This window comes from Felis catus, chromosome B3 (assembly GCF_018350175.1).
Source record: "Felis catus isolate Fca126 chromosome B3, F.catus_Fca126_mat1.0, whole genome shotgun sequence".
Taxonomy (NCBI): Eukaryota; Metazoa; Chordata; class Mammalia; order Carnivora; family Felidae; genus Felis; species Felis catus.
This window is the reverse complement of record NC_058373.1, coordinates 72,388,767-72,411,179: the sequence shown is the minus strand read 5'-3', so window position 1 is coordinate 72,411,179 and position 22,413 is coordinate 72,388,767. Positions and strand designations below refer to the sequence as shown.

The 22,413-nt window shown below is 42.2% G+C and overlaps 2 long non-coding RNA genes and 4 gene segments (V, D, J or C); 1 reads left to right on the top strand and 5 right to left on the bottom strand.

The window, feature by feature from the left end:
• Nucleotides 1-683: 683 nt before the first annotated feature.
• Nucleotides 684-2,152, bottom strand: LOC105260657. The segment is given in 2 exon segments: nt 684-1,687; nt 1,879-2,152. Coding segments are annotated over 2 exon segments (423 nt in total).
• A 5,946-nt stretch (nt 2,153-8,098) lies between these two features.
• LOC123386013 lies at nt 8,099-9,459 on the bottom strand. The gene is made up of 3 exons (XR_006599394.1): nt 8,743-9,459; nt 8,329-8,348; nt 8,099-8,220 (listed from the first exon to the last, which is right to left on the bottom strand). It is a non-coding gene; the product is annotated as an uncharacterized LOC123386013 (long non-coding RNA).
• A 3,923-nt stretch (nt 9,460-13,382) lies between these two features.
• Nucleotides 13,383-14,969, top strand: LOC123386010. Its single transcript, XR_006599389.1, has 2 exons — nt 13,383-13,818; nt 14,843-14,969. It is a non-coding gene; the product is annotated as an uncharacterized LOC123386010 (long non-coding RNA).
• LOC101101319 lies at nt 13,859-14,827 on the bottom strand. The segment is given in 2 exon segments: nt 13,859-14,442; nt 14,631-14,827. Coding segments are annotated over 2 exon segments (501 nt in total).
• On the bottom strand, nt 14,809-17,097 carry LOC101101063. The segment is given in 3 exon segments: nt 14,809-14,926; nt 15,916-16,207; nt 16,668-17,097. Coding segments are annotated over 3 exon segments (435 nt in total).
• A 3,091-nt stretch (nt 17,098-20,188) lies between these two features.
• Nucleotides 20,189-21,974, bottom strand: LOC109500742. The segment is given in 2 exon segments: nt 20,189-21,279; nt 21,411-21,974. Coding segments are annotated over 2 exon segments (648 nt in total).
• Nucleotides 21,975-22,413: the final 439 nt, after the last annotated feature.

Sequence of the window (22,413 nt, the reverse complement as noted above, 5' to 3'; positions counted from 1 at the left end):
TTAGTTAAGTATCCAACTCTTGATTTTGGCTCACGTCATGACCTCACAGTTGTGAGTTCAAGCCATGCATCAGGTTCTGTGCTGACAGTGCAAAGCCTGCTTAGGATTCTCTGTCTCCCTCACTTGCTGCCCCTCCCCAGCTCTCTCTCCCTCTCTCAAAAATGAAAATAAATAAACATGAAAAAAATCCTTTATATAAGAAAAAAGTTATACATAGACACACTCACTGATACCACACACACAGTAAACAAAGGTTCTAAACCCATCTTTACAAGACTCATGACTTATGGCCTATTGCCCAATATAATATGGTCCTCCATTCACAAAATGAATAACAAACAACATAGGTATGAAAAAGAAAACTGCATGACCATAATGGAGCTACTTGTGGCTCTAAATCAATAAATCAAGATTTAATAACTAACCTAACTGCAGTTTCAACCCCTTCAGGAATGTACCTTTAACCAGCCAAACTGGAATTTCAGGCAATCCCCTGGAAGACCCCTTACCCCTTAGGAGGGGACCTTACCTAAACATCACATTCCTTGCTAATAAATTCTTTTTTTTTTTTTAATGCCTTGTCTCTGCCTTTAAAACCCTTTCCACTTCTGCAGCTCTGTGGAGCTTTCTCCTCTGCATGCTGGATGGAATGCTTCTCTGGATTCACAAATCATTTAATAAAGCCAGTTAGATCTTCAATTTTACTTGGCTCAGTTTTGTTATTTAACACAGGTCAATTTTTTATCCTTACCGTCATCATCATCATCACTTGGAGTTCAGTTTAGAAGGGTCTCAGAAATATTTAGACAGGGGTATCTTGTTTGTTTTTGTTCTTTATGTAGAGGAAACTACATTCTCTGTTTAAAAGGAATGTGTTTAACCCTGTCTATGTCTCATGCTGTTCTGGCCTAGTCACAAAAATTGGGCAGAATTAATTGTCCTTAAGCTCATACACACACACACACACACACACACACACACACACACACACGTGTGCACACGCATGCATGCAAATTCTCTTTTCTTGCTCTCTGGCACTCTTCAGGGCATATTCATTTTTCCTGAAAAATTAGGCTCTGAATTTCAGAACTGAGACAGACTTGGGAATCCTGTGGTAAGCCCTTCATGGTCCGATGAGGAAACTGAGACCTGCAAATCTCACCAGTTGCTTAAAGTCACACAGTGGTATCAGCAGTGCTCAGGCTGGGAGATGGATCCCCCACTCCCTCATGGTCAGTCCAGTGCTCCTTCTCACACCCTTTAATCTTTTCAAGTACCCCCATTTAATATGCCAGGAGCATATTAAACCCTTGGGGTCAGTGCAGCCAGCAGCTCTGTTGACTGCGAGAGTTGTTAGCAGAGTTTGGGTACAGGAAGCAGGTGATAGGACCCTGCTGTGTGTTTGCAGCACAGAGGTAGGTGGCTGAGTCTGCAGGCTGGGGTTCTGTTATGTAAAAGGAACTCTGTTTGATGGTCTTATCAAAGGTGGCCTTCAGTCTTCCTGTCTGTTTTTTACTCTCATTTTCACGTATTAGTAGCAAGAAGATAAGGCCTCTTCCCGGATCTTGTCGGTACCACTGGAAGACCACTGGAGAAAAATTTGTGCAGTTACAGGTCAGAACGGCCTTCTCACCCTCCTGGATGTTCAGGGACTGAGGACTCTGTTCCATCTTTTGGCTGCTTACCCCTAGGCAGAAACACAATACCAGAAACAGGAGGTTTAGTCACTACACTACACTCTTAAGAGTCATATTTTCTTTCCACAACCCCAGATATAACCAAAGATGAAGCAGAATGGATCCTAGCTCTTCCCTCTCCATCCCATGGCCTGGATCTCTGGACCTCTTTGTTCTCATCACCAGGAAGCCTCCAACTCACAGTCCACTGGAAGCCACAAAATCACCAAAATAACTCCCAGGAACAGCTCCATTCTTCTCCCCAACTATAGCTTGATATGTGGACTCAGTCTCCTCAATCAAAAAGCCATTCTCTTTAGTTAGGTGGGTGTTACTGGGGTTCTTCTATGGGAGGAAGTCTCTTTCCTACCCAATCAGTGACAAGCTTGTTCAGCCCTCTGCAGATACACACTGGTCTAATCCAACTTTAAAGAGAACTTGTTTCATGGGGCGCCTGGGTGGCTTGGTCGGTTAAGCGTCTGACTTCGGCTCAGGTCATGATCTCAGGGTCCGTGATTTCGAGCCCTGCGTCAGGCTCTGTGCTGACAGCTCAGAGCCTGGAGCCTGTTTCAGATTCTGTGTCTCCCTCTCTCTCTCTCTGCCCCTCCCCCTGTTCATGCTCTGTCTCTCTCTGTCTCAAAAATAAATAAACGTTAAAAATAAATAAATAAATAAATAAATAAATAAATAAATAAATAAATAAATAAATAAATAAATAGAGAACTTGTTTCAAATCTGAGAAAGGATCCCAATAAGATAGTAAGTAAACACCGCCATCTCGTGTTCAGAAGCTTTTTGACAATAATAAAATGTGCTCCAGACAAGTGCTTCTCACGTGCATACCAATTACCTAGGGATTTTGCTAAACTACAGATTCTTTTTCATTACGTAGGGGAGCAAGAATATCCTGTTCCCTTCAAGGTCTTTCTAGCCAGACTAGGAATCAAAGGGTGATGAAACAGATTAACAGGAGAAAATCAAATATGATTTCGTACTTAAGGGGAATCCACACAGACATGGAAATTCCAAAGACAGGCAAAATGAGGTGTATATCTCATTCTGAACTAAGGAGAAGGAGGCAGGGGTCCAGAACTTCAAAGGGAAGGAAAGCAATTCACAGGAAGATGAAAAGGTACATATTTAGTAAGCAATTTGAGCCACAATGGACACAGAGGTCTTTGACAAACAGGCTTTGTTAAGTTTCTCCCCATCTATCACACTTAGTTCATAGTATAATATAGTTATTTATGGTGGAAACTCTCTTCCTGGAGCAGGTGCTCTATCTAAATTCTTTTTAAGCAATTATTGGGTAGGGGGGGAGGTAAAAAGCTTTTCCTGAATCTATTGGGTTTTGATTGCCTTTTAACTCAAAATAATCTTGGCGCCAAAGTGGCCTGTCTTGGGGCAGCCAGCCCAGGGTCTCTACCATTAGGTCCCTGGTAGGACTGGATAGTCTATATTTCTTTCTTTTTTTTTTTTTTTAATTTTTATTTATTTTTGAGACAGAGAGAGACAGAGTGTGAGCGGGGGAAGGGCAGACAGAGAGGGAAACACAGAATCCAAAGCAGGCTCCAGGCTCTGAGCCATCAGCACTGAGCCCTATACAGGGCTCGAACCCACAAACTGTGAGATCGTGACCTGAGCCGAAGTTGCACACCCAACCAACTGAGCCACCCAGGCACCCCTGGATAGTCTATATTTCTAACGGGTTTCCTGGCGATGTCGATGCCGGTCATTCTCAGCTCACACTTTAAGTCATGAGTCTAGAAGAATGCTTTTTGAGTCTCAATCCATAAAAGGGAATTTGAGCATTAAGGTTTGATACAGGACAAATGATCACGTTTCCCCAGGTGTCCATTCCACTGCCCAGTCAGGCTATTCTGATGTTCCCACAACAATTGCCAGAGGCTGCCACCAGCTGTAGATAATGTAAGGCACAGGACAATGCATGGCTGAATTCTAGGGAACGTTCTCAGATCCGGGAGTGAACCTCCTCTCTTCATCCTGACTGGCCTCCCTCAGGCAGGAAAATTATTGCTTTGACTTCAAAAGGTTTTCTTCTTGATCTTGTTGGGCTAATGTAAGTAAACACTCACTTTAAACCCAATAGGAGCTCAGGGTGCCTGGGTTGGTCAGTCAGTTAAGTGTCTTGACTTTGGCTCAGGTCAGGTCATGATCTCACAGTTCATGGGTTCAAGCCCCACTTTGGGTTCTGTGCTGACAGCTCAGAGCCTGGAGCCTGTTTTGGATTCTGTGTCTCCCTCTCTCTCTCTCTCTGCCCCTCCCCTGCTCACGCTCTGTCTCTGTCTCAAAAATAAATAAACATTAAAAAAATTTTTTTTAACCCGACAGGAATTCAAATCAGGGAAGTTTCCTGGTTCATGCAGAACCAAGCTCTCTGAAAGGTAAATTGTTATTTATAAATACAGCAGTCCTCTGATTGCATACATCAGAATTTCTTTCTTTTCTACTTTGCTAATGCTAAGGTGGGCGTATTGTAGTCACTTTCTCAGATACATTTAGGCCATTCTGTAGCCTAAATGATGGATAGATAAATGGACAGCCAGATAGGCAAATGAATGCATGGAAAGAAGAAAGAAGAAAATGGACTAGGGGATGCTGAGAAATGAAGCTGGAAGGAAAATTTAGGTCAAGAAGACAGAAGATTTTGAATGTTTGGATTTGTTTGTAAGTTATTTATTAGCAAAAAACCTACTGAGGCTTTTTGCCAAGTAAGTAATATTATGGAAATTCTGTACATTTAACCTGGCTGCTTGCCCACAAGAGTAATTTGGAGACTGAGGTTGATAGGCATTGTGGAGTATGTTCCAAACTCAAGCCATCCCAGCTTTGAAACCTACCCTTACATTTAATCTCTGACGGAGCAAGCTACTTAACATCTTCAAGCACCAATTTCTTTATCTTTGAAACAAGAATATCATCAGGATCTGGGCGCCTGGGTGGCGCAGTCGGTTAAGCGTCCGACTTCAGCCAGGTCACGATCTCGCGGTCCGTGAGTTCGAGCCCCGCGCCAGGCTCTGGGCTGATGGCTCAGAGCCTGGAGCCTGTTTCCGATTCTGTGTCTCCCTCTCTCTCTGGCCCTCCCCCGTTCATGCTCTGTCTCTCTCTGTCCCAAAAATAAATAAACGTTGAAAAAAAAATTAAAAAAAAAAAGAATATCATCAGGATGTTATGAGGAGACATAGATGAACTGACGTCCATAAAACACTTTGTACATACATCATGCACAATGAGAACTCAGTAAATGTGAACTCTTAACTCTAAGAGAAGGAACTCAGGGATGCCTGGGTGGCTCAGTCCCTTAAGCATCTGACTTTGGCTCAAGTCATGATCTCTTAGCTCATGAATTCGAGCCCCACGTCGGGCTCTGTGGTGACAGCTCAGAGCCTGGAGCCTGCTTCAGATTCTGTTTCCTTCTCTCTCTGCCCCTCTCCACCCCAAAAAATAAATAAACATTTAAAAAAAATTTTTAAGAGAATGAATACAATGCAGGCTGCACAACCAGCCTTCTCGCTGTGAGGTACAGTGACTGAACCAGGGTTCACTGCACTTCAGAGCTGGGAGGAATTTTAGAGAATTTGCAGAAAATGATGGATTTGAGATACCTTAAATCAAATAAGACTTATACTTTAGAAAATATGGAAAAGAGAAGAATCACTACTTATCCTATTAAGCAAGGATATACATTACCAATATCTTGGTGTCTTACTTTCCAACCTTTGTGCTGCTCAGATTTTCACTAAGTAGCAATATTAAGTAATAATCACACCAGTTATATCTTGATTTTCAGTGATCACTTTCAAATAACCATTATAGATTCTCTTTCATAAATACCATTTATTCACTATCTAATATTCCATATGGGTGGTTAAGTCCTTCCCTTTAAGATTAGACATTTTGGGTTTCAATTTTGGGGTACTATAAATAATTTCCCAAATAGTTTTGTAAATAATAATTTTCATATGCATGGAGGGTTTTCCGGAAGACAAATTTTCTAGGAAAAAAATTACAAGGAAATTAATCTGTTTTTAGACCAGGAAGTCATGCTTTTTTAATTACTTTCCAAAATAGCTTACAAAGTTACTATCCCACTAGTCTGTTTATTTCACAGCATCCTCCTCAAGTTCTCTATTCTTTAAATCGCTATTAAATTATTCCTACAACTCCCTAATGGTTTTTTTAAGTTATTTTTCTACATTTCTATGAATACCAGTGAGCTTAAACATTTTCCATGTGTTTGTGAAGCATGGTATTTTTTCCTGTGTAAGCTCCCTCAGCGTACTTGCTGAATATTTACCTATTTCGATATCAATGTGTTCCTTCTTACACATATAGAAATTATTCAGAGATATTATTAATCTATTGTCACATTAGCAGCAAAGTAATAGTAAACTGTGGTTTTAATATAATTTCTGTCATGTTTTTCATATAATAAATTAGCTTTTAATATTTATGTAATCAAATCTATTTTTCCCTTGATTTCTTCCATTGCTCTTAAGTTTAGAGAATTCTTCTCCCTTCAGTTTCTTGATTAACAAATGCATTTGCATTTTTTACTAATAACTGTGACTTAATTCTTAATACTTCTGGAATTTATTTCATCATGTGAGGTACTTCATTTATTTGTTCAACGAACACTTACTGATTGCCTCATGATTTTGCAACACTTTTGTTTTCAAATAGTCAACTCTGTGCTTCTCAAATTAGAGGACTCTTGTCCTCAAGACAAAACATGTAGTAAATATAATGCATCATCTGGGAGCACTAATATTACTGGAAAATTGGAGAATAGGTAAACTGGTAAGTGATTTACAATTATTAAGCTCTAAAATTAATATGGGTACATAATGCATTAAAATAAAAATGATCACCCATAAATTTTAAAGTAAACATGAGACTGTCTGCACTTTCACCAGACTGCTTTGGGCTACGGTGCCCTCACCTCACATCCAGATTTCAAAAAGGAAAGTCACGTTTGTTCTCCCTGCTCTATAGGGATGCTTTGGGGAAGGTCTGAGAACCTCTGACCTGAACAATTGATACAACATAATTTGAGGATAATCCTGTTCTTCCCCATTAATTTAAAAGTCCCCTTTTGTTTTATTCAAAGTCTTTCATATTCTAGTCCATTTCTTGTTTTTCCATTGTCTTTATACTAATTATTACTATTATTGTTGTTGTTATTGTTAGCTACTACACTTAAAAAACTGTTTTAAGGGTAACGTCTGAGTTAAGAAAAATATTGTTTTTCACCAAAACTATAAGGGAATGATTACAGAAACAAAATGGTGACACTGGGGCACCTGGGTGGCTCAGTTGGTTGAGCATCCGGCTTCGGCTCAGGTCGTGATCTTGTGGTTTGTGAGTATCAGGATCTGTGCTGACAGCTCAGAGTCTGAAGCCTGCTTCAGATTCTGTGTGTCCCTTTCTCCCTCTCTCTCTCCTGCTCAAAATAAATAAAAATTTAAACAAAAATAAATAAACATTATTTATCTATCAAAATATTTCTGTCTATAAAAAATAAATAAACATTAAAAAAAAGAAAGAAAATGACATAAAATCACTAATAAAAGCATTAAAAGTTCAATTTCATAAGATTTGGCAAATGTGAAATGCTCAGATTATGATATAACATTGAATGGAAGTAAGTCAAAATAGTAGTCTGTGTGTTTCTAGTTTTTTTTTAAGTTTCTTTTTATTTATTTTTGAGAGAGACAGCGTGAGCGGGGGAGGGGCAGAGAGAGAGAAAACCCCAAGCAGGCTCCACGCTGCCACCACGGAGCCCAATGCAGAGCTTGAACCCACAAAACTGTGACACGCTCAACCAACTGAGCCACTGAGGTGCCCCTAGTGTGCTTCTAATTTTTAACAAGAGTTTAATGAAGAAGGTATACCAGATGTTAGCCGTGATTTATCTGTATAATAGCATTATATTTTGACTCTATATTTTATATATCTTTTTGGTTTTCTTCTTATAACATAGAGTTAATATTTTTATAATAACAAAAAGTTAATAAATGCTATTATTAAAAGATAAAAATCTTCCCATCAAAAAGAACACTCTCTGACATTGACACCAAGATGTCCTTGGTAAAGGAGAACTCTGAATGATACAAAGTCAATCTTAAAGTCTAGATATTTAACTAAGAAATCACTAACTCCCTTCAGTATTCATTCCCAATGTTCTGACACTTATTGGGTCACTTGAAACTGACTCTTCAAATCATTTGGAATGTTTATATGTATAAAATTCAATACAGCAAAATCTCTAACTTGAAGGCTTATGGCAAAATAAAAAGTGAGGCTTCCACCCCAGTTTTAGGTTTGGAGACAGGCTGCAGGTGCTTGGGGACCACTGTGCTCTTACTGCACAGAAGTAGGTGGCTGAGTCTCCAGGATGAGTGCGTGTGACTTGCAGGGAGAGATGTTTGTCCTTCTTATTCAATAGGACAGTGAGCCTTTGTTCTTGTTTCTTGTCCATACTTGAAACAGTATATATAAGCAACTGGAGGCCTTTTCCAGGCTGTTGTTTATACCAAAAGAAGTAGGTGGAGGCACTGTCAGTGTAAGTGCAGTTGATAACAAAGCTGTCTCCCTCCCAGACACTCAGGAAAGAAGGATGCTGCTTTACCTCTTCTCCTCTACTCATACCTGTGCAAAAAGAAAAGCCAGGCAAGAGCATCAGGTCGCCATTCTCCAGAGTTTGCTTTTTTTTTTTTAATGTTTATTTATTTTGAGACAGAAAGAGAGCGGAGGGGTGTGGGGACACGCAGAGAGAGAGAGAGAGAGAGAGAGAGAGAGAGAGAGAGAGAGAGAATCCCAAGCAGGCTCCACACTGTCAGTGCAGAGCCCAACACAGACTCAAATTCACAAACCATGAGATGAAACCAAGGGTCAGACGCTTAACCAACTGAGCCACCCCAGGTGCCCCTGCATTTCTGTTTTGCTGCAGCAACTTCAGGAAATCTGGAAGAGGCCAGTCTCCCATATAGACTTCTAACGAATATTTACTAAGACACCCTGTTCCCAAAAGCTTTCCACTCACAGTCCAGCTGCAGCCACAAGAACAGGAACAAAGGTCCAATGAGTGTCTTCATGCTTCTTCCAATTGGGACCGGCAGTCTCCAGCCAGGAGAGCTGCTTCTGTTACCAGGTTATCTCTTGATTTCCTCCAAAGCACAGTGGTTTCTTAAACTGTCTACACAGGCATCTGCTTCTGTCTTTAGCCAACTCTTACAGAGTCAACCAAAAGGACCCTTTCACATATCCACATTAGCAGAGATGCTCTGCCATCTTGTGGTCGGGTCCCCATCTGCTAAACCAGCTGGTCAAATCCTCTCATCCTGTATCTATGGGAGACTGACACACAAAACAATAGGTTGAATAAATTAAGTTCTTAGTGTGTCTCCAGTCAGAAGTTACTGGGTTCACAGAAAGAAAACGTAGTGTAAATGTAGGTTTCAGAATTCCGTCTCATCTCAGCACAGCATTGAGTCATTTTAAATAAATTTGAAGAAGTTACATGTTTTCCACATTTTTTCAACAGGCTTAGTCTACTTGAAATCAGACACATGTCAACATATAAACACATAAGGAAGATGTGGTGTATATTATATAATGGAATATCATTCACTCACGAGATGGAAGGGCAGCTTGCCATTTACTACATGGATGGACCCTGAAGCATTATGCCAAGTGCAATATGTCAGACAGAGAAAGACAAATGCTGTATAATATCACTTATATGTAGAATCTTAAAAAACCAAACTCATAAAAAGACAGTTGAATGGTGCTTATCAGGAGCTGGGGCCTAGGGAGAGATTGTTTAAGGGTACAAACTTAGAACTAGAAGATACGTAAGTCATGGAGATCTAATGCACAGCACAGTGATTATAGTAAAAAATACAGTATGATTAACTTCAAAATTGCTAAGAGACGAGATCTTCATTGTTCTCACCATAGAAAAAGAAATGATACATGACATGACATGGTGGTAATCACACTGCCATATATAAACATATCAAACCAAACTCTTGTCCATCTTCAACTTACACAATGCTATATGTCAATTATATCTCAATTTTTTAAAAAACCTGATGGAAGAAATAAATACATCTTCTTTATTAACTGTTTTTATTTGTGTGTAGTTGACACACAATGTTACATTAGTTGCAGGTGTACAACATAGTGATTTGGCAAGTTTAAGCATTATGCTGCACTCACCACGACTGTAGGTCCCTCTGTCACCATGCAACTCTACTACAGTATCATTGACATATTCACTGTGCCATGTTTTATTCCCGTGACTTACTCATTCCATAACTGGAATCCTGTATCTCCCACTACCCTTCTACCATGTTGCCCCTTCCTCACCCACCACCCCTCTGGCAACATTTGGCAAATACATCTTTTTTTTTTTTAAGCTTTTATTTATTTGAGAGAGAGCACGCGTGCACAAGCCCGAGAGGGGCAGAGAGAAGGAGAGACAGAATCCCAAGCACACTCTGCACCATCAGAGCAGAGCCCAGTGAAGCATGAGATCATGACCTGGGCCGAGGTCAAGAGTCAGATGCTCAACCAACTACGCCACCCAGGTGCCCCTTGATAAATACATCTTGAATGCAGTCACAAATTCCAATACTCACCACCATAACCTTAATCCAGGCTATTACCCACCTCACCCGAACCACTGCAATAGTCTTCTCAGTAGTCTCCTTTCTGTTTTTGCTCTCTACAACCCATTCCCTCCATAGCAGCAAGAGTGACAGCACTAAAACACTAATTAGATCATGTCATTATGGAGCTTTTATTCAGTCAATGGCTTTGACATTACACTTAGAATAAAATCTACACTCCTTATAAGGAAGGATCTGCACAGTCTGGCCCCAGACTACTTCTCCTATCTTTTCTTATACTCCAGATCCTCACTCCCATGAATTAACTAGCTTTGCCTAATTCTTTCTTATTCTTCAAGGCTCTGATTAAAAATCATATTTTTACAAACTTGTACACAAATGTTCATAACAGCATTATTCATAATAGCCCAATAGCAGAAATGACCCAAATGCCTATCAACTGACAAATGGATAAAAAAAATGTGGTATACCTATGTAACGGAATATTACTGAGGCTTAAAAAGGAATGAAATTCTGACACATGCTACAACATGGATGAACCTGGAAGACAGGCTGCAGTGAAATAAACCAGACACAAAAGGATAATTATTGTAGGCTTCCTTCCACTTACAGGAGGTACCTAGAACAGGCAAGTTACAATGTACATCTCTGTGTATTTCAAACCTGGATTCTCTTCTTCTACCCACATACTTAAGTACTGAGGGCCATAGCCCATGTCCAAGCCACTTTTGTGCCATTTCACGTCTTAATGCGTGGAGAGTGGACACAGTAGGCAGAAGAAATATTCCTGAAAGCAATTCTTACACTAGGAATGATTAGCAGAAACTTAACTCTACCCAGAAATCACTACAAATCACATAAATATATCTCACCTAATGTAAACTAAATGTGTCCTCAACTCCATCTCACCTTAGCCAGAGTCCCAAAAATGTCTGAAGCCACTCCAACACCACCTAAAACAAGGGAAGGCCTGATATAAGGGTTGTTAGCATGGGAAATTGGTTTTAACCAATTGCTATTAAAATAACTTCCTTTTGGGGGCGCCTGGGTGGCGCAGTCGGTTAAGCGTCCGACTTCAGCCAGGTCACGATCTCGCGGTCCATGGGTTCGAGCCCTGCGTCGGGCTCTGGGCTGATGGCTCAGAGCCTGGAGCCTGTTTCGGATTCTGTGTCTCCCTCTCTCTCTGCCCCTCCCCCGTTCATGCTCTGTCTCTCTCTGTCCCAAAAATAAATAAACGTTGGGAAAAAAAATTTTTTTTTTTAAATAAAATAACTTCCTTTTGAAATCTTCACATAAAGAAAATGTGACTATATTATAGGACCCCTCCCAGAACTTGGCCTCCACCAGGTTTCTTTGGGTCTTGGAAGCTCTTTTTGTCTTTGTGCCATAGTCTTGCCACACGCTTCCCCATGAGCCGTTCCTCAGAGCATGGACTGTGATCCTTTTGAAATATAAATTAGAACACCTATTTAAAACCCTTCAGGGGTGCCTGGGTGGTTTAGTTCGACTTCAGCTCAGGTCATGATCTCAAGGTTCATGAGTCGGAGCCCCATGTCAGGCTCTGTGCTGACAGCTCAGAGCCTGGAGCCTGATTCAGAATCAATCTGTGTCTCCCTCTCTCTGCCCCTCCCCTACTTGTGCTCTGTCTCTCTGTGTCTCTCAAAAAATAAATAAATGTTTAAAAAATTTTTTAAATAAAATAAAACCTTTCAAATGCTTCCCATGACGTATAAAATAATATGTGAACCTAACCATAATGGTATAAGGCCACATATGACTGGACCCCTAACTCCCTCTTTGACACATCACCCACCACTCTCCTTCTCACTGCCTTCTGGGAACATCAGCCTTCTTTCACAAATATACCAAATTTGCTTCTGCCTAATGGTGACTGTTGCATTTGAAAACTCTTCCTTACCCCAGGTATTAACACCTTGTGTTTTGTCATTTTCATTACTGAAGGTTCAGTTCAAATGTCACCACTCCAGAAAGCTTCATGACCACTGTGATTCTCCTTCACATTTTATTTTCTTAATATCACTTATATTTTGAAGTGATTTGTTCAATTATTTCCTTGCCCTATCTCCCCATTGTACAATAAAAATTCCATATGTATGGGAGGCTTGTCTGTAATGTGGAATCAGATATCTTCAACCTCCACATGAGTGCTTGTCACATCATGCTACAGAATAAATACTTGTTGGGTGAATGTATGATTTTTGTGCTTTTAAAAAATTTTTTTAATGTGTATTTATTTTTGAGAGAGACAGAGCATGAGTGGGGAAGGGGCAGAGAGCGAGAAGGAGACACAGAATCTGAAACAGGCTCCAGGCTCCGAGCTGTCAACACAGAGCCCAATGTGGGGCTCAAACTAGGGAACAGCGAGATTATGACCCAGACTGAAGTCAGATGCTTAACCGACTGAGCCACCCAGGCATCCAGAGTGAATGTATGTTTGAATGAACTCCAAATGAAATAATTTTGACTACTTCTCTCTTGGGAGAAAGCAGATTCCCGATGGCTGATGGGGCCAAGGTTTACTCATAGCATGAGTCTGGTCTCATTTGTCTACTGACTTTTGCTGCCTGGGTCACTGAGACTTGCTGGAAATGTCAGTGGGTGCTTTTGTAGAACAGATAACAATAGGGGAGTCATCACTTCATAGAGGACCTCAACAACTAACTTTACCTTAGATGTCACTAATTAGAAATTGTCAAAATATGCTTCTTTATTCATTGACATGTATGAAAACATTCTGCATATGTATCGATATTAATAATTCAATATTAAATAATAATATTAAAATCATATTAAATAATTTGATTTACAGGTTCTTGAAAAGGTAGTAAGAATGTAGGGATTAAGAACATGGGATCTGAAAAAAAAAAGAACATGGGATCTGAGGGGCGCCTGGGTGGCTGGGTTGGTTAAGTGTCACACTCTTGATTTCAGCTCAGGTCATGATCTTGCAGTTCGTGGGATTGAGCCCCACATCAGCCTCCTCTCCTCACTGACAGTGTGGAGGCTGCTTGGGATTCTCTCTCTCCCTCTCTCTCTCTCTGCCCCTCTCCCACTCATGTTCGCTCTCTCTCTGTCTCTCTCAAAATAAATAACTAAACATTTAAAAAAAGAACGTGGGATGAAGTCACATTGCTTCTCTTCCAATAGTGGGTCGGCCAATTAGCAACTTGCCTTTCGAAGTCATTTACCTTTTTACTTTTTAAGCTTCTTACCCTCGTTGTAAAACTGTGGGGGTGGGGACAACACAGTACCCGCATCATAAGGTGTTATGGAGGTGACATGGTAATAAAGGTGTTTGTGTGGTGCTCATTGCTCATAATGTTCCCTAAACATTAGCTGCTTTGCTCTTATATTTGTTATTCGGGACCTCTAGGCACTAAAAGTCATAAATACAAGCATGACCAAGTAAGACCAGGCACTTTTTTACCCTTCCTAAAGGCTGAGCTACGTGTTCACATTAACAGGTGAGTTGTAGCAGCAACACGTAACATGTGTGGGCTTCACGCCATAGTAACCTATTTAGTCTCTGCTCATTGAAGCTCTAGCTTTGACCCTGAGTTGGACATTTCCACTGTTTACTTAAACGTGACTTTGAACCTTGCCACTGTGTTTAGCATCTCTAAGAGCTCCATGTTAGCATTATAAGTTTATAATTATAGACAGAATTAAAAGACTGACAAAATGAATAACGAAACATAAGGCTGTGCAAATGAAACTGAGACAGGAAGGCTTCCTGGTGGAGGAGGCTGGGCTGGGAGCCCAGCTGCAGTTTGGGGACAGGCTGCAGAGCAGCAGGGAGCACTGTGCCTGCACCGCACACAGATAGGTGGCTGAGTCTTCCTGCTGGGAGGCCATGATGTGCAGGCTGCTGTGCCGGTCCTTAGGGTTCACCGTGCAGTTCAACCTCCCATCCTGCTTCATCCCTGAAGCGATGTAAAACAGCCGGGTGAGGCTGCCGCCCCCGGGGTTCTGTCGGAACCACTGCACATTGGTCACCGAGCTGGAAAAATTGCACCTCAGGGTAGAGCTGGCTCCCTCCTGGAGGCTCAGGGCTGCAGGTGTCTGCTCCACGTCTATCCCTCTCACCCCTGCTTGGAAAGACAAAACCAAACACAAAAGAAGTCACTGCAGAGCCACTGAGGCAGTTTTCAAACCCATAAAGTATTCCTGGGAACACCCGCTGAGGGTGTAGACCCTGCAGGAGCTCTGTGCCAGCTCCCCCTCCACTGCGGGCTGTGAACCTCCCCAGCCCCCCGTCTGGGACGCCCCCACTCACAGCAAACCTGCAGCCACAGAAGCCCCAGCAGGGCTCCCCGCTGTCTCTTCATGACTCCTTGTCTGGTCGCTGACGTGCCTTCACCCCTACTCTGAAGAGTGTAGAGTCTTGGGTCCGCAGAAGTTTGCGTTGTCAACAGTCACCAAGTCCCTCCAGAATCACTGAGCACCAATCACACTCGCGCTTCAGCTTCTCATTTTGCTTCTTTACAGGAAACTCCAGCAATGATGGCCCCGCCTTGGCTGCGTGTGTAAGGTTTCTCAGGGGTGTCAATGTGTTGGGGGAGAGGATTCAGGCTGGAGGGGGTAGAGGAAGCAGTAAAGAGAGATATCCAACGTTCCCCACCTTTTTGTCTTTTTTTTCAAAACTGTTTTAGGTAAGAAAGATGGAAAGTTGGAATGGAGGGTAAGGAAAGTGACATGACAACTCAGACAGAAATAGGGACTTCAGGCCCTTGGGTGGCTCAGTCCGTTGAGCGTCCTACTCTTGATTTTGGCTCAGGTCATGATCTCCCACTACTTGGGTTCAAGCCCCAAGTCAGGCTCCGTGCTGGCAGGGTGGAGCCTGCTTGGGATTCTCTCTGTATCCTTCTGCCCCTCGCTCCCACTCACACACTCTCTCTCTTTCTCTCTCTAACAAAAAAAAAAAAAAAAAAAAAAAATGGGGCACCTGCGTAGCTCAGTCAGTTTAGCATCCCACTCTTGATCTCAGCTCAGGGCATGATCCCAGAGTTATGGGATGGAGCCCCACGTCAGACTCTGAGCAGACAGATCTGAGCCTGCTTGGGATTCTCTCTCTCCCTCTCTCTCTCTCTGGCCTTCCTCTGCAGGCATGTGTGCGCTCGCTCTCTCTCTCTCTCTCTCTCTCTCTCTCTCTCTCTCTCTCTTTTAAAATAAATTAATTGGGGCACCTGGGTGACTCGGTCGGTTGAGAGTCTGACTTCAGCTCAGGTCATGATCTCACAGTTTGTGAGTTTAAGCCCTGCATCGGGCTTCATGGTTACAGCCAGAGCCTGCTTGAGACTCTCTTTCTCTCTTCCTCCCTCTCTCTCTGTCCCTCTCTTGCTTACTCTTTCTGTCTCTCCAAATAAATAAAAATAAACCTAACAAAAAAAGTAAGTTCAAATGTTTTTAAATACAAAAATGATACATGGATTTGCTAATGCCTTCTGGAAACAATAAAGTACAATAAACAGTTCAGAAGGCACAACTCTTTGGGGCTTCCCCTGGGCTCTGCCTCCCACCCTACAGGGGATATCGTACAGGTGCAGCCCCATCTGACTCACTGTGAGTCACTCACGGTGCAGTAATACACAGCAGTGTCTCTCAGGGCAGCCCGGGGCAGGCTCAGGGTGCTGGACGTCCTGTCCGCAGAGATGAACAGGGATGCCACTTCATTTTCCACGTTTGTCTTATATCCTTGAATAACAAATTGTGGTCCCTGGTTGGGGAACTGTCGGTACCAGTGGATATACTCATTTGTAGCGATCTTGGTGTGGTTACAGGGTATGCTCACTTCTTGTCCTTCGTAGGACTCGATGAACACGGGCTGGGTGGTCTTAGCGAGGCTCAAAGTACCTGTAAAAGGAGTCAACACACAATACTAGCTCCTATCCTGAAACTGGGTGGATTGAAGGTCCAACTCGGCACCCTCCAGGTTCTCTCTCACAGTCAAATCCACCCCCACATCCTCCTTCCCCACCATATGCAGACACATGCAATTTCCTTCCCATTTGTGTTTTAGGACACTTTTTAAAAATATTTATTTTGAGAACCCCAGGAACATGTGTACAAAAGTAACAGGGGCAATATCTCCCACCCATGGAGGGGTAATATTTCCCAGGGCTCAGTAATCCAGAACATCTTTATTGCCCTGAGTCACCCCTTGCATGAATGGTGAGGTTCTACCTAGAGAAACACAGGACCCCACAGCCAGTCCTTGACATCTTAGGTAAAGAGCAATGATAACAGGCAAGAAAGAGTCCAGCATCTAGTCTCAGCCACACCCTAATTCCTTTTAATCCCAAAATAAACTCACCCAAGAGCAAGAGCACAGTCACTCTTGTCACCTGCCTCATATCCTAGGTCTAAACCCGGCCCTGGAGTCGCGGTCCTGTTGCAGAGTCTGAGACTGGCCTGGGACACGAACCAGAAAAGAGGCACAGCAGCAAAGCCAGAGCCACACTAGCAGCTGTCACCCAGGGCTGTCCCCAGCAGCTGTCACCCAGGGCTGTCCCCAGCAGGTGTCACCTGGGGCTGTCTCCAGCATAAGCCAATAGCACCGACAGCACCTCCCCAGATGTGCTTCCCCCTAAGGTTCAACTGAACACTCAGGAAGAAGAATAAAAGGTAAAAGCTTCCAGCACAACAGCACAGCAACCCCGATTTCCTTTTCGTTCTTTGCGAAGGTATAACCCCTTGTAGATTTGGTCTGAAGGAAGCTAATATATCAGAGGGTAGATTCCACTAGGCTCCTTATTCCCCATCACATCACTTTTCCCACAGTCCCAGAAGGCGGCCATTGATTGTAGTCACTGTGATACTCATAGAGCTGAGAATGACCCCTGACCTGGTCCTATATGCCTGGAATCCTTCCCATTCGTCCTATGCAACCAGATGAACGGGAAATGCTAATCTTATTCCACAAAAGAGCCCATGAGCTTTTCTGAACTGGACCTTTCCTCTCCTGACACCCTGGTGTCCTTTTATAATCTCACTAAGTCCACATCTAACAACTGCGTCTCAGACTTCACTTAACAATTGTTGCACAGAGGAGGAGACCCTTCACTGGTCCCTACTGACCAGCTGGCCTAGGACATTTGATGCCGAATCATTCACCCAACCAGAGAGGAAGTGAGGTGATGAAGAAGAAAAGGCACTCAAATTCAGAGTCAGACAGACTTAATTTCAAATCCTAGTTCTGCCATCTTTTGACCTTGAGCAACTTCCCTGGTCTGAACTTCAATTTCTTCATGCCCTTCCTTCTCATCGGAATCAGTGAAAGTAGTTGTGCAGGATTATATACATGTTTTTTTAATTTTATTTAAATCCCAGTTTGTCAATTTATAGTGTAAGAATGGTTTCAGGAGTAGAACCCAGTGATTCATTACTTACATATAACACCCAGTGCTCATCCCAACAAGTGTCCTCCTTAATACCCGTCACCCATTTAACGCATCCCTCCCACCCAACACCCCTCCGGCAACCCTCAGTTTGCTCTCTGTATCTAAAAATTTCTTACTGGTTTGCCTCCCTCTGTTTTTATCTTACTTTTCCTTCCCTTCCCCTATGTTCATCTGTTTTATTTCTTAAATTCCACATATGAGTGAAATCATATGGTATTTGTCTTTCTCTGACTAACTTTTTCACATATGTCAAATCTTTATCCATTCATCAGTCAGTCAATGGACACTGGGTCTCTTTCCACACGTTAGCTATTGCTGACAGTGCTGTTATCAACATTGGGGTGCATGCACCCCTTCGAATCAGCATTTTTGTATCTTTTGAATAAATACCTAATAGCACAATCGCTGGGTTGTAAGGCAGCTTCATTTTTAATTTTTTGAGGAATCTCCACGCTGTTGTTCAGAGTGGCTGCGCCAGTTTGCATCCCCGCCAATAGTGCCCAAGTGCTCCCCTTTCTCTACATCCTTGCCAACATCTGTTGTTTCCTGAGTTGTTAATTTTAGCCATTCTGACAGATGTGAGGTGAGAGCTCATTGTGGTTGTGATTTGTATTTTGCTGATGATGAGTGATGTCGAGCATCTTTTCATGTGTCTGTTAGCCATCTGCACGTCCTCTTTGGAGAAGTGTCTGTCCATGTGTTTCCCCCATTTCTACACTGGATTATTTGGAGGGGGGCGGGCGTTGAGTTTGATAAGTTCTTTATAGATTTTGGATACTAACCTTTATCTGCTATGTCAGTGCAAATATCCTCTCCCATTCCATCGCTTGCCGTTCAGTTTTGTTGATTATTTCCTCTGCTGTGCAGAAGCTTTTTATCTTCATGAGGTCCCAAGACTTCATTTTTGCTTTTATTACACATGATTTTTTAAAATAATGCCATTCACTCTTCCATCAAGACATATATAATTCAATACAATATAATTCAAGACAATATAAATTCAATAATAGTAATAACTCATGCACATACAACCCAACAACAACAAACACCATTTAGGAAAAGAGACAAATCCCCAAAACACCTAATGTTAATGGAATCTGCCAACTACAATAATCAAAACATACTAGATACTCACATTAATGTGGTGTGATTCCTTGGCTCATATAATATGCGAATGGAAAATCACTAGAAAATATTTAGGAGGTGACTTTTAGGTCTAGAATTGCCCAATTTATTCTGAGTGAACAATTTTTCCATTTCCTCAAGTAAACATTAGTGAATGCGGATGACTTCTAGTAACATTTTGGATATCACAAGTCATGAATAAATAACCAACTTGCCCGCAGTAGCAAATGGAGGAGAAAAGAAGTATTTCAGGGGAAGCTAAAGACTCTAGAACACCTTGTACATAAATAAAGCAAAATAGAGTCAACTAATTACAACAGCGACCCCAAGTGGTCACTATACCTGGACAGAAGAAATGTTTCTCAAAAGTCAGTATGTCTCAGACCCAGCAATTTATGGAAATTATAATCTTTGTTAAACAGAGCAGCAAGTGGTTGGGCTTGGTCACATGGACTATGGAGTATATTTTATGCAAAGGAAAAAAAGACCCCGAATGAGGATTTAGACAAAGAGGATTGTAAGTGATTCTCAGGACTTGCTAGTCGTGCATTTAGTGCAAAGCATTTATTCTCTTCATCTCTATGAGAGAGATTAAAAGATCAATTAAGTATGCATAAGAAAATTCTCTCTAAGCCTTAATGTTCTACAAATGCAAACTATGTTTAACATAGGAAATCACAAGAAAAATGATCTTACTGTTCAGGTCAACAAATGTAACTTGATATCTCTTTGTTGCTATCTATTATCTTGTTCGGGAGAACGTTACTGGATATCAAGCAAGTAGAGAAGGAAACACTAGTTTTCCCATGTATCAGTCTTTAGAATGAAAGTAATTGTTAATGGCTGTGGTGTTATGAGTTGAACTGTGCCCCCCCAACATGCACCAACGGAGGAGGGGGGAGGGTGCTTGGAGTCTTAATCTCTAGCAAATTAGAATATGACCTTACTTAGAAAAATTGTCTTTACAGAAATAATGAAGTTATATGAGGTTATTTGAATGGAATTTAATTCAACATGATTAGTATCTTTTTAAAAAGGGAAATCTGGGGACTCCAGGGTGGCTCAGGTAGTTCAGTGTCTGACTCTCCATTTCGGCTCAAATCATAATCTCATGGCCTTCAGATCAAGCCCTGCACCAGAATCTGCACTGACAACATGTAGCCTTCTTGGAATTCTCTCTCTGCCTCTCTCTGCCACTCCCCTGCTCTCCATCTCTATCTCTCCAGAAGAAGGAGGAGGAGGAGGAGGAGGAGGAGGAGGAGGAGGAGGAGGAGGACGAGGAGGAGGACGAGGAGGAGAGTGGGAATTCTTAGTTACAAAAGTTAGGTAAAGGAAAATATAAATATTCACTACTGGAGCCTCCAGCTGACTTGACCCTAACAGATTCCTACTCTCACTCCACTCTAGTAATCATCTCTGTCATATTAGCATAGCCCCGACCTTCCTCAACCTCATCCAGTGATGGATTGATGGAAATCTCAACTCCATCTTTTTGAGATGATGTTAAAATGAAAGAGCTGAGTAAATGACAGAAGCATTCACTAAAAATTCTCCCTGTGCTTGGTGATTTTATTTTATCACATTTTCCTCAGTCGCTTCCTCTAATACGAACCTTCCTCTTTCCATTCAGTTTTTCAAATAGGCACACACACAGATGGAATTATCTAGGATCTTAAGGAAAGTTCCTCAGTTAGGGGGAAGCTTAGTCCCTAGTGGATTACAACCATCGGCATAGACTGTCATAGTACTCTCCTCTCTGGTCACAAGTCAAATGGCAATCGCAGCACAAAACCCATCCCTGCCACTGTCCCATCCAAAGTGATTCTCTGAGCAAGTTCCAGTCTCCAGTCTGTTGGCGACATTGTGTTTGTTTGTTTGTTTGTTTGTTTGTTTCATAAGTTGTCCTTTCCTCATGAATCCTGACTCTTGGAAGATTAGAACCATGTCTGCACAAGAACTAAGCAGTTTAGTCCCCTCTGTCCATCTTGTCACCATAGAACATAAGGTCTCACTGAAAGTGCCCCAGGTTGATCCCTTGAGTCACTGGAAGCCTCACATTCACCAGAAGTTGGTGTTCAGCTCCCCCTGCAGTCCCAGGCACTGTGTCACTCACAGCACAGAAGTACTTGGCCGTGTCGCTCCACTGGACTGCAGGTTTCCTCAGGTGGAAGGTCTTTTCACTCTTCCTAAATTCAGCCTCGAAACCTTTGGTGCCTTTCACCAGGATGTCCCCTGATATGTACTTCAAGAGAAGCCGGAGTCCTTGGTTGGGGTGCTGCATGTACCAGAAGAGATACACCTGAAGAGAAGACGAGTAGTTGCACCTCAGCTCCAGAGGGGCTCCTTCAGAGACAGTGATGTGGACATCAGGCTGGGTCACTGACTGGGCTCCGGCTCCTCCTGAAACATCAATATGCTGAGTCAGTGAGACCAGGAAAGACTTACCGATTAAGAAGAGGTGTCTCTCCTCAGAGTCCAGTTGTAATACTGTACCGGTAGGGGACAAGAAGATGAAATAGAATTTTACTCACTCGGGGCAAAAAGTATCATAAACACAAGCATGGGGACAGGAACCAAGCTCATGGCTGAGGACTGAAGAAACTGTAGTCTCCTTTTTGAAGATCTTTCCTGAGCGAGAAGGAGTATGGTTGAGGAAATAGTATCCGTGGAACAAGGAAGAATGTGTATGGTGGGTGCCCTAGAATCTTGTGTAATTGCGTTCCAGAGACGTCTGGAAGAGTCTTTTCCTTGAAAATCTGGGTGTTTCCTGACTTCTAAATTCCTCATATGCCACCATCTGTGAAGAGCTCCAGCTGGACTCTTCAGTCAGCTCTGTGAAGGAGGAGCTAAAAGAAGGATGGTTGGGAGGGAGGGAGATGTTCAAGTGTAATTCTCGTGTGTGCATCATTGCCCTCTGGAGGCCAAGCAGAAGTAGTTCTTCTGGTGAGCCTTGTCATGCCTTTTACTCTTTCAGCACCATTAGAGAGGGATGTAGAAGAAGGCTGAGCAAACTTCTAATGTCAGGTAACTCAGGAACATTCTTCCCTTTCACCTGAAACCATGCATAGTAACAATCCCCACAGATGCACAATTTTCTCATCCTTATGATTGCAGAGACGTGATGTGATTTGTGACTGTTCTGACATTTCCTCCTTCTGTAATATGTGAGTATGTGACCCTCCAAGGTCCATACTCAGGACTCAAGGTCCATGTTCATCTCAGATATGAAGACACGTAAGAGGAGAGAAACTAACAGCCTTCACGGAAAAATTGATTAGGCGAGAACAGTAGTCGTCTCAGTCATTGTCCATAACACTGAACATGGAAAACATCTAGTAGTCCTTAGGGCAAAAGAATCAGGCCGATTGACCCAGGTTCAGTTTTGTTTATGGAGCTATTGACAGGTTGAAATTGAGCATCATGACAATTAAAACATACAAAAAATTACCTATCTGTTGCTAAAAGAAGAAAATAGGAAAGAAAAGTGCCAGGATTCCCCTTAACATCCCACAAAATCAATTCCAGAAAGGTAAG